Source organism: Asterias rubens, chromosome 2 (genome assembly GCF_902459465.1).
Source record: "Asterias rubens chromosome 2, eAstRub1.3, whole genome shotgun sequence".
NCBI classification, from domain to species: domain Eukaryota; kingdom Metazoa; phylum Echinodermata; class Asteroidea; order Forcipulatida; family Asteriidae; genus Asterias; species Asterias rubens.
This window is the reverse complement of record NC_047063.1, coordinates 18,811,784-18,824,170: the sequence shown is the minus strand read 5'-3', so window position 1 is coordinate 18,824,170 and position 12,387 is coordinate 18,811,784. Positions and strand designations below refer to the sequence as shown.

General features: G+C 40.1%; 1 protein-coding gene across 1 annotated transcript; it reads left to right on the top strand.

Annotated features, from left to right (window-relative positions):
- Window positions 1-2,761: 2,761 nt before the first annotated feature.
- On the top strand, window positions 2,762-7,604 carry LOC117306128. Its single transcript, XM_033790884.1, has 4 exons — window positions 2,762-2,876; window positions 4,221-4,710; window positions 5,480-6,262; window positions 7,168-7,604. Exons 2-4 carry the CDS (start codon window positions 4,390-4,392, stop codon window positions 7,369-7,371), a joined length of 1,308 nt encoding a protein of 435 aa, XP_033646775.1. The 5' UTR covers window positions 2,762-2,876; window positions 4,221-4,389; the 3' UTR covers window positions 7,372-7,604.
- Window positions 7,605-12,387: the final 4,783 nt, after the last annotated feature.

Below are 12,387 nucleotides of genomic sequence, written 5' to 3'. Positions count from 1 at the left end.
TTTAATTGGATACCATTTTTAGAACTTCATTACATTCTGCTCTGTTTGGAACAACATTCCGCACCCTTTGGCTTGATGGTGTTGTCATGTTGTCATCCAATACGTTTATTTTTTATTCAACCCTATTTTTCTTCTATCCACTGAAACACGCGCGCCTCAATGCGAATGCACAGTAAAACAAAAAACCGCTACGATCCCACGTCGCAGATTATACAATGTTCCATATGGCCCTTGGTGAAAACTCTCATATCACTTAACCGGTGACATTTTGTTTTCATCTAACGTAGAGCCCCGAGGTATCGCGGGAAAAAGACCCACCCGTTATGCCGTACATCTGCGTTAAAGGCACTGGACACACTTGGTAATTGTCAAAGACCAGGGCCCAATTTCATAGAGCTGCTAAGCACACAAATTTGCTTAGAAATGAAGTGTCTACCTTGATAAAAACAGAATTACAAACCATATTTCCAGTCAGTATATGAACAAACAACAGCTGAATACCAGTAACAAGCAATATGCAACAAATGGAAATTTGGTTGTATTATGTTTTGATTTTTGTGATTTTAAACAGACATAAAAAAAACTGAAGAGAGACACCATAAATAATATATGGTCTAGAATACTTTATTATAAAATACCAGAGGTACATTGCTACGGAAATAAATTAAACCGCGAGAGCCGATAGATGTGGACGGCACCACGCCCAAGACCCGACTGCCCCGAATAATGGCAAGCTGATCTCTTAAGTTGAGAACAGTCATTGCTTACGTCATAGTCGTTCAAATTGTCAGCCAAGCAAACCTGATGAGGCGCAGTACAAGAATGTAAGGAATTTAAAACGCTTCACACAATGCACCACAACAGTTGGTAGGCCTGTTTTGTCAAGGAAGACATTTCATGCTTAGCAAATTGCTGTGCTTAGCAGCTCTATGAAATTGGGCCATGTATTCTTACTTAGTGTATCAATCCCAACATTGTGCAAAATGTACAACGAACCTGTAAAAACTGTTGGCTTGAATGACCATTGAAGTTGCAAGGCCAGGGAATGAGAAAAAAACCACTTGTTGCACAAACTTTTGTGCTCTGAGAAAATGACCTCTTTCTCAAATTATCAACGTTACTTCAGAGGGAGCTATTTCTCACAATGTTTTTTATAGTACAGTGCGTTTAATGTGAAGAAGAAACTACTAATCAGACATCTCGCATTCACGGGCTCAAAATGATGCATAATGCCCCAGATGAGTAAAAGACGTGTACTACTTGGATATATAAAATTAATCCCAAAATAGTGCATGATTGACACTTGGACCCGACCCGGCCGTGGACGATTATGCTCAATTGCGTTGGATTACCAAGTCGGTTTGGTTTCGTGTCACACTCACTCACTCGTTCTCCAAAGTATGACAAGCCAAACTGCAAACAACCTCGAACTCAAGGTGATTTAAATCTTCACAATTATCTGTAAACTTCAAAATGAATGTTCGTTAACTTTCTGATTGGCCACCAGGCACGAACCCCGAAGAAGCATAATTGCAATTTCCCGACGTCAGAAATAATGCAAAACTTGTTATTTTTTTTTCATTTCGCAAACAGTCATCATGTAAACTTTCTAAATTCGTGTGCTTGTGTGAATACATATATGTTTGAGTGGCAGTTAAAAATAACTCTTTTAATCCAAATACCACCGGGCAATGCATCCACAAAAACCGATGGTTATAACTATTATTAGCAGTTGGACTTAAATCCATATTACCGCTGCAGGAGTGCTTGCCCTGACGGGTAATTGATGTGTATTTTATATTATAGGCTCTATAGTGCACTTAATTTGCAGCCTGTAGATTTCCAATGCATGTTTTATAATCTCAAGGCTGTCTTAAAGGAATAAGGTTTGTAAAAAAAAAAAAATCATTGTTACATTTTAGTATTAAAGATGACTGATTATGTACATGTAAACCAATATTCCTATGAAATAATTTCCTCTAAAAAATGAAGTATCTGAAATCCTATATTTAAAACCGCAACAGCTGAGTTCGGATCCAAAACGAAGGAGGTTATCGAACAGAGCCTATACAATGAAGTTTATACACCCGTAAACGTGAGGTAATATAATTTTTTTTTTTTTTTCCCCCACTTCCATTTATTCTCTGTTAAAAGAAGAATGCATCACAAAGGCGAAGTGTGTATAGCCCTTATGTAGCTCAACCAAACCATCTTCCTCCAAGACCAACTTCCCATGCATTCCTTGTTTAGCAGATTGAACAAGTTACCAGACAAAACACGGGGCGTAGTTGGCTTTTAGTGATTACCTGCCTGTGTTAATATTCTAGCATCTTGAGGAATGCATATTCGGGTGCGTTCGTTTAGCTTCTTCGGGTCGACCCCGGTCTGCCCCGGTACGTTCGAATAGCTTTGACGGGGCTCACCCGGGTCAGCCCGTGACCGGATCGGTGCATACCGTCACCACGAGAGGGCGAGTGTGGTCGTTCGATTAGCTTTTGTAAGGGGCTCACCGGGGTGAGCACCGCGGGGTGTAGACCCAGGGAAGCGAAACGAATTTTCCCGATTCGAACATGGAGGTGTATTTTATGTTCCCGTGTCACTGCTCGTTTATCCAATGAAATCATCGCAACCACGGCGCGCGGCAGCCGTGCCACTTTATCGGCTTATTCAACTTTGACCCCGGTGCCTGGTAGTCAGCAGCAGCGCGCTAGTGAAAATCGATGCTAACACGTAACAAGTCCGAAGTATATATGCAGCGGTACCGGTGTGTGTGTGCGGAAGCAAAATTTCATGTTCTAAATAAAAGCTAATCAAACTGCAGACAGCCAGCAGAAAGTGTACGGCGAAGAACAGCATTGTCAGACTATTGAAAAAATGTAAGTTATTTTGCATAGAGTTCGTCAATAAGTAGTCAATAGTTGGTACAGTAGTCACGACTATAAACTACAGAATAATAGGCATGATCGAGTTGTGTCTTTTTTGTGAACTTGTTATGACTCTATGTTATGACATGTGACAATGACCGCGCATGCACATCATCATCATCTGATCATGGCGATTGTGTGGTTGAACTAGCATCACTTGTGCTACTAACTACACCGTACTAGCCTTGGGCCACACATTGGGGCGAAACGATTGCCAGCTAAATAGTTTTCATAACATTATAAGATGACACCCAAACGACAGAGTTAATGTGCCCTGTACATTATGTTATCATTATGAGTGCTCATGAGTCATGATTATAATTATATAACTTAATTAGCAGCAATGAGTTTTTACTTGCACCATTGCTTTGTACAAAAGTATTTGCGATAATAATGTAACCCTCCACTTGCCGTCGGAGGAAAGTTACGTTATTTGTATGGACAAGTAGAGAAGAGAAGTACAAGTAGTCCCTCGGCTTTTACGTCCTGTCTTATGGACCCTTGCAAGTATACAAACATACAAGTAGGAGTAGAAGAGCTACAGTACAGCGTCTGTAAAGTGACAACTGGGGAATAAATCATACAAAAAAGGGTGTTTCTATTAGAAAAATTATTGGATAACTTTCCGTATGGCGCCACCACTTTTTCACTCATTTTTACGCAAAGGGATATCTCATTGAGGTAAATTAGATACTATATTATTTCATATCGAATGAAAAAGTGGTGGCGCCATACGGAAACTTTCCCAAATTATTTCACCTCTTGTAAGTTGTAGTAGGTACTAGGGCTCAGGGCCCCTCTTCTTAAAGTACTCCTAGAACTTGGCCCCTTAGGCTTAGCACATATTTTTGGTGAGCTGTTGATGGCTCTCTTTTACCATCGGTCTCATCACAGTCACCATTACAGAATGGCGGCTATGATGAGACCGATGTTAAAAAAAAGTAATTATTTAACAGCTCACCAAGTAAGTTGGGCTATCCTACTACTACACTAGTACTAGAACAATGAGGTTTGTTCCGCTATAGCGAACCAAACCTCATAGTTCTAGGAGTAAGGGCCAAGAAGTGAAGGCTGCAAATCAGGGCTAACAGAACAGTGTACAGTAGATATAGCCTGCATAGAGTAAGATATTATTACATGCAGTATAAAATTTTATTACATGCAATGTTCAAAAATTGCTCGCGGGAAGTCCAGTCTCACTTTATTAACACGGTGTCACAGGTAGCATTGTCTATTGTCTGAAATGGTTAAAGTTCTATAATCATATTGCTTTTTTTATGGCAACTTGTTTTTCAGTCAATCCCGGTCCGGACAATTCTGATGCTGGAAGCACAGCAGGAATCTAGATGATGTGGTCTGACTGAGCAAATCCCAAAAGTATTAAGGCATCAAAGTGATCATTCCACAGACCAACAGCTTTAGAAAGAAAAAATTCTGCTGCACAAAGAAAACCAAAAAACCAAAAATGTCCTCCGAGGGGACCTTGAAAATGCAGAAAATAACTCAATTCCACACAACTAGAACAGTCTGTTTTGTGTGCCAAAAGCTCACCGATTCCAAAAGTGGGAGCAGTGTTTTTTCGTGCCGGGGTCGCCTTGACATACGAGAGTGTTTAAAGAAGTACGTATGCCTAGATGTTACAGGGGAGGCTTGGATCTGTCGCTGTTGCAAACTGAGACTGCAATCGATGAAGAAGAAGGTTGACGAGTTTAGAAAGTCTGTCTTGGACGGTCAGCGCAATTTCCGACAGCAGGAACTGAGCAATCAGAGTGCCGCCATCAGAAAGGTAATGTATTTGGAAGCGGATTGATTTAAGTAAGGAAATATAAGTATAAGAACTAAGCCTGTGTGACTAGTGTCAAAGTCACGACTAAACTGATTGCTTAGTCGTGTTGTGACTATCGTTTTTAAACTACTTGTACTTGGTTAAACATGCTGCAATGACTGCTACAAAAAGAGTTGCGACTTCCTGCTCGGTGAACAATCTGTCATCAGTGACACATTCCAACCCTGCAATCCTTTTTTCTGTGAATTTTACTGCACGATCAGCAAAACAGTATGCCTCAATGCATTTTGGGAGTTAAAAATTAGTCATGACGTGAACAAAAAAAAAGTAAGTTTTTTTTTTTAGCCTAATATATGCCTGGCATTAACAGTGTACAACTACAATCATGTAAAATAAGCCTAGTACATGCTAAAAATGCACCTAAGAGCATAATAAACCGCGACATTTTCTAGGGTACCAATGTGGGTATCATGTCCCGTGGCAGTTCGGCTGCCTCGCTCCGCACTTGCGTTGTGCCTTTGAAAATTTTCCTCTTTTTTTTTCAAGGGGCTGTTGCATGCCTGAGTAAAGGGCACCCTATGAGGAAATTGTAAATTTCTAGTGGAGCATTTCATGGGCACCAAGGCAATGACCAGTGAACATGGAGGCAATCCCCTATCAACCATAATTAGACCTATGACATGTATGACAGTGGACCTTTTTTATACCAATTTCATCATTTTCATATCATAAAACTTTAATGACAAACATTTTTGTTTGCTACATACAGAATCTGGAGGTCATTGCTGTCTCTGGAACACAAACCATTGACAAAAAGGCGAAGGACATAAAGGACGAAGGAAAATCACAATCACCCCAGTATAAACCAACGTTTAGAACCATCTTTCCCAAATCTGAGCCAGTCACCAAAGCACACCAGCAAGAAGGCTCAACTGGCCAGATTGCTGAGTGTCCCCCTAAAGAAGATGAACCTACTAATGCTGTAGATCATTGCTACGCCTTGAAGAAGGGACAAAAGAAAGAGTTTACCCCAGCAAAAGAGGTCCAATTGTTACAGGGGGTGCTGGTGAGAAAACCGACCCTAATAGACAGGGCACAGTACCATTGCCTACTGAGTGCCATGCAAAGTAAATCGACAGACATCATTACCACAGAACTTTTGAGAATCCCTGCTCTACGACAGAGCTTCTTGGATGGGTTGTCTGATGAACTCGGCAGTCGCCCGGATAAGCAGAGAAGTCATAGGGTCAAGGGTCAACAAAAGAATGGACAACCATCGGTGTTGATGATCAACGATTTCCTGGAACTAAAAATGCATTCCTGTTGGGACGACATCATTTGTGAGTTTATCCAGAAGTACCCGGAGCTGGTGGAGATCCTTGTGAAGATCATGCTGGGTCCCGGGGCTCGCAGGAACGCTGTGAAAGTCCAGCAGTTAATCCCCAAGTTGGCTACTGTATATGGGATCGTGCTGCAACACCGCAACCATGAGTTGAGTCGAATCCAACGTCTCGTCGGATGCCTCTTTGCTGACAATGTCGTGGAGCAAAAGGTAAGTGGTTAAATTCAGCTCAATAACATCCCAAATGTAGACAGAGCTGTCAACTCTGTCTGATTCTGCTGAAAGTTCCCTGAAAATCAACAATTTTTTCCATATTCTGATGAACCAATTTGAACATCTCCCTGATCATGGAAATTTTGTTCCTATCCTGGCCATTCTGGCCAATGTAATTAAAATCTAAATATATCTCCCGGATTGCTGTACAAAATCTCCCTGATTTCAAGATGCATATATATGTTGGCAGCTTTGATGTAAAGGCAGGTTGTTTGGTCTTGTTTGAACTCGGCAGAGTTAACAATACAAGCTTTATGAGTCAAGCTCATGATTCTTTTTCACCACCAATTAGAAGAAAGCAAAATTTTTAAAAGGGGAGGGGAGGTGTCTTTGTAATCTCAGAAGCTAGCCCAGACTGTCGGCAAGAAATGTGGAAGCCTGCTTCAAAGAACAGGTGGCTCCACTAAGTAAGAGGATTTATCTGGGTACATGTAGGTCTGTACATGGTGGACGTGTGTCTGTACATGTTTGGACTTGATCCCCCATTTATATGTGGAATGATCCAGTATTGGATATCAATGACTTTGACTCCCCCATTGCATTACACAGTAAAATACTTCACACCATGACTAACAGCAGGGAACGATTTCATCCAGACTTTTCCATAGCAAAGTATTATGACAGAACAGACTCTGTGCACACAGAATGCTACTACTGAGTGTTTAATGATGATTTTTTGGTAACAACTGAAACATTTTGTGTACCAGTTTGCTCTGATATGCTAGGGAAATCTTTCACTGCTTAGTGTTTACCAATGCTTATTTTTAAGGGTTTTTAAAAAGCTTCAAATCTCACTTTCACTCTTAAACTGTTGTTGTGGTCTCGTTCCAATAATTGTACAGGTGTATGACAGAATGAACAAGCTAGGCATCTGCTCAAGTTACAATCGGATGTTCTTGATGAAACGAGGAGCGGCAGCCTTGTGCATCCCTGGCGAGACCAACGCGAAGAAGCGCAAAGCTCAGAAGTATGCGGGAACGCCGGGCTTCTCTGAGATTGGTGAGCAGTTTGATCGGGAGTCGGATGTCGTGAGACGCGCAAGGTGATGAAGACCGCCACCCGGGTGCAGGTGTTTTCTTCAGCGTTTTCCCCCCCAGTTCAAAACCATGCAACCACATTGAGACAGTTGGGAAAAATTATGTTGCCCCTTACTTTGTTGTACGCAAGATTGGGAACAAGTAGCCTGAAACAGCCTTATTTAACTGCGCCCAATATAATAATTAATAATAATTTGGGGGGCTAATCATCCTTACTCGCAGCTAAGGGCTGAATTGCGAAGGACGCGGCTACAACGTGTTCGAGAAGCAGGCATGCAAGGGCGCCTTTGGCTGCCAGCCACATCAACCAATCATGACCACGGAGCACAGCCAAGATCGAAAGTGTTTGATTTTTTCCTGAGGGAGGAAAACCGGATAGTCTGGAAAACCTTGTGGCACAGCAGAGAACCAACGCACAACTCAACTCACATAAGGCCCCGACCGGGAATCGAACCAGGGTCACCTTGGTGAGAGGCGAGCGCTTTACGCACAGGCCAACCATGCCACCAATCAAATTGTAATTAGTGAAGACAACTGATTTTCCGTAAAAACGTACAAATCGTCTTGACAGACCTATCCATTAATCCCCGCCCACTTTGGCATCTTCCTTATGGCCTCCAATAGACCTGTCCATAAAGCTCTGCCCACCTTGGCATCTTCCTGACCTTATGGCCTCCCATATACCTATCCATCCAGCCTCGCCCACCATGGATACACCAAGTGAGAATACTGGTCGTTGACAATTACCAAACGTGTTCAGTGCCTTTTAAGACACTGGACACTATTGGTAATTGTCAAAGACTAGTGTTATCACTTTGTGTATCTCAACATAAGCATAAAATAACAAACTTGTGAACATTTGGGCCCAATTGGTCGTCGGAGTTGCGAGATAACTATGAAAGAAAAAACACCCTTGTCACACGAAGTTGTGTGCTTTTAAGATGGTTGATTTCGAAACGTTCAATTCTAAATCTAAGGTCTCGAAATCAACTTCGTGGAAAATTACTTCTTTCTTGAAAACTACTTCACTTCAGAGGGAGCCGTTTCTCACAATGTTTTATGCCGTCAACCTTTCCCCATTACTCGTTACCACTGTCTTTATTATATGGGCTCTATTGGAAGTTACTCAAAATATCTGTTAGCATAAAAACGATAACATGCAAAATGGGCAATCGTTTTTTTTTTCACCATTTCTCGTGACCCAGATGGCCGTTCGATCTGAAACTTCTACAGGTTTGTTAGTTAATGTATGTGGTTGATTACAGCATGCACTGCCAGCAACTGTTTTGTAACGAGCAATGGAAAGCTGCTGATAGTATAAAACATTGCGAGAAACGGTTCCCTCTGAAGTAACGTTATTTTAGTAATTTCTTACTAAAATATTTGAATTGAATTCGAGACCTCAGCTGAGGTCTCGAATTCAAGCATCTGAAAGCACACATATTGTGTGACAAGGGTTTTTGGTTTTCATCTCTCGTAACTCTCGACGACCAGTTGAGTTCAAAATTTCACAGGTTTGTTAATTTATGCATATGTTGAGATACACCAAGTGAGAAAACTGGTCTTTACCAAAGGTGTCCAGTGCCTTCGGAGTACATGTGTGTGGACAGTTAGGGTACCCTCTGCAGCATATGGTTAGGCAATATTTCTACCCACATGTACAACGTGTATAGCTGTACAATTTAAAGAGTTGGGTTTTCAATTGTTTTTATTTAACTCGTGTTTGAACTGTATAGTACACAATTAAATAAGTATTGTTTGAAGTTATGAATAAAAATAAGACTTTGTTATGATAGCTTTCATGTCGTTATGATATGATGTTTGCTGTTTATGAAAGGACGGCTTAGTGAAGAAACCAAATAAACTCTGAACCAAATTTGGAAGATGACGTTTAAAGAATTCAAGCAGATTATTTGTCAACGTTATTATTTTGTACCAAACGTTTTTTGAAGCTATTGTAGTGGTTCCTGAGTGGTGTATTTCACCTCTGTGGACCCAGGTTCGAATCCTGCCTTAGACCGAATTGGGTTTTCAGTCGCTGCCTGGTCGCGTATAGGTTTTCCTCATTTTGTTTTTCCCTCTAAAAATTAACATTTCTTCATTGTTTCCTATTTATCATTTTATTGGCATTTGCACTGTTGAATGTGTGTAATGAAATAAGAAGCGTTTAGTAAGGTTTAGTAAGGTTTGTGGTGACATTGGGGTAATCTCTTCCGAGTTGTAGTGCTTGACCAAAGAGCTGTTTCAACAGAAAAAGTAGCTAAGCACAACAGAATTACGCTTAACAACAGGATAAGGTTACCAGCCCAAAAAACAAACATCACGAGCCAATCCGTGACTAGTAACCTGCATATTATTTGCTAAGGTGGACATTTTGAAGCGATACTTTTTGCGTAAAGCTCTGGACACTAGTGATTATTACTCAAAATAATTGAAAAGCATGCAGATTCGTAATTTCTCGCTAAAATATTTGAATTGAATTCGAGACCTCGGCTAAGGTCCCGAAATCAAGCATCTGAAAGCACACAACTTGTGCGACAAGGGTGTTTTTTCTTCCATTGTTCTCTCGCAACTTCGACGACCAATTATTGTGCTATAATTTTCATAGGTTTGTTGTTTTATGCATATGTTGAGACACACCAAGTGAGAAGACTGGTCTTTGACAATAACCAAAGATGTCCACTGCTCTGCAGCTCTATGAAGTTTGGCCCGAAAGGAGCCAGTTTCTTACTAAATAAAACTCATTTTGGGCCACAACAATCAGGCTGTCTAAGTTGTGATACACGATTGCTGTGGGGGCGATACAAATTATGATAATATAGTTTTTCACGACCGTTTAAAAAATAACCCGTCGCATCATCATCCCGAAATCATAAGTCTGATATTCAATTTCAACAGTTTTAGCATTCACTCGTCAAAAATGAGATCATTCAAATCATTGAGGTTGCATGAGATAATTCAATCGTGTCAAAGCCAGCGGCGAGGGGCGAGTCAACCATTCAATGTCATCAATTTAAAAAATATAGGTACTAGATGAAATTCAAATGAATCAAATAATGGTGAAGTATTGAGTGACTGTAAATGAAATAGAAATGACTAAGTCGAATCTGATTGAGCAGACAGTTATAAAGAGTGCACGATACACGAATTGAATGCAATAGAGCCTATAGACTATGCACAAGAAAACCTACCCATTGTGTGAAAGCACTGGGCAAAAAATGTATGATTTTGGAAGCATTTTGATGTTGGCTGAAATTTGCCAAGAAAACCTATATATTATGTAAAAAACAATTTCAACACGAGTGAAGTAAAAAATATTTCCGTCTAAATAAATTAAATAAAATGAGCGGGGGAAAAGTCAGAAAAATGCATCTTCCTTTTTTTTCTCTTTCCCTTTGATGTATTTATTTAAACATAATTTTGCGTACTCGGGTGGTTTTGTCCATATCCATCACTCTGATTTAGCATTAATATTGTTACCTTCCATTGCTTGGATTTTTTTGGTCTTTGTACGCCAATTGTGCCGATCTTTACTTTAATTTTGCTTATACCCCGAGTTGGTTGGCCGACCGTTGTCCTAATTTGGCTTATACCCCGATTTTGCCTTTTCGGAGGTATGTAATAACGAAACTGAAGTAGAAAACGATGTGTGTTTACCGGGAAATATGTCTGGTCTGCCCAAAGGCACACAGGTGCAACTAGTAACCAGTTTGTGTGTTTACTACCTCGGGTGCTACTCAAAGTTGTATCGCTACTCTTAAGTTGGAACTCTAACTATAATCATTATCGAATCACATGTGACCTACTTCAAAATAATGTCAAGTGTTTTATTGTGATTCATGAATGTTTGCAATAGTCTAGAGAAGAGAGTTGGCGTGATTTAACTTGTTTAACCAATCAGGTAACATTTATCATATGACGTCACGTGAGATTCAACCAATCGAAGTCTTTAACTGATACGCCCAGAGCATATACACCGTGATATAAAAGGAGTTGTATCGCGTCCTCAATCGTTACAAAAATGTTGAGTAGAAAATTGCAACAGTATAAAAGCGCACTGCCCGATTTTCCGACGGCAGACCCCAAATATGTAGATTTTGCTTTCTTGAGATTTGTGATGTTATGAGAAAACATGAAAACATATCATGATTTGGTACAAGTCATAATAGTTTATTTGTATTATTTCCTATAATGTGATAAAATTAATAAATTTGCCCCAAATGTCACAAAAGTCATAATGACTTATGTTAATTCAGAATTATGAGATGCAAGCCATAGTTATGACTTTAAATGAAACTTCCTCGACCAAGAAAATACATTTTTAGTACTTAAAACAATTTTTACAAAAACCTTCTTTAGCGATGCATTTTGGCTGGTATCCTATTTCTGCTTAGTAGCGAGTAAGCTATATGATAACCAGTTGGGTCTTCGTACAAAGAATCGGGGAATTTTAAATAATCGTAAAAAATCCTCTGTGCTCGGTTAAGATTTATTATTATTTATTTTTTAAGCGGTTTTTATAATCCGCCAAGTGACGTTTCTACAGAAATCTATTCGCACAACCACCTTCTATACCAATATCAACGAAGCATTTCACTACAGACCATTGTTGTTATTGATGGGGTGCTTTCTTTACTTCTAATTAATTAGAAAAATCACCCACACCTTGACAGTTACAAATACAAGCAGACAGTATGTCAAATAGATAATACGAGTACATGTACAAAAGTAAATACAAAGCAAGAAAAATATTTTCTCTTCGATTGCCTCATGACCGTCTGTACTTTCAACAATCAGTAGTACAATCCAGACGGTATGTTGCTCGTTTATTTTGTAGCGGTCGTGCCTATGAATCTGTTATCGGTGTCCCCAAAAATCAAAATCAAACCTCTGCAATGCGCCGGGGACGGAGCGCAGAGGGGGCGGGGGAAGTGTAGAGTTGGTTCAAAGTCTGTGATCGTGGCTTTAAGTCTACCCGATAGCCAATGACCGCGATATTAGTCTTGAAATCAAGTCTAGGGGAAG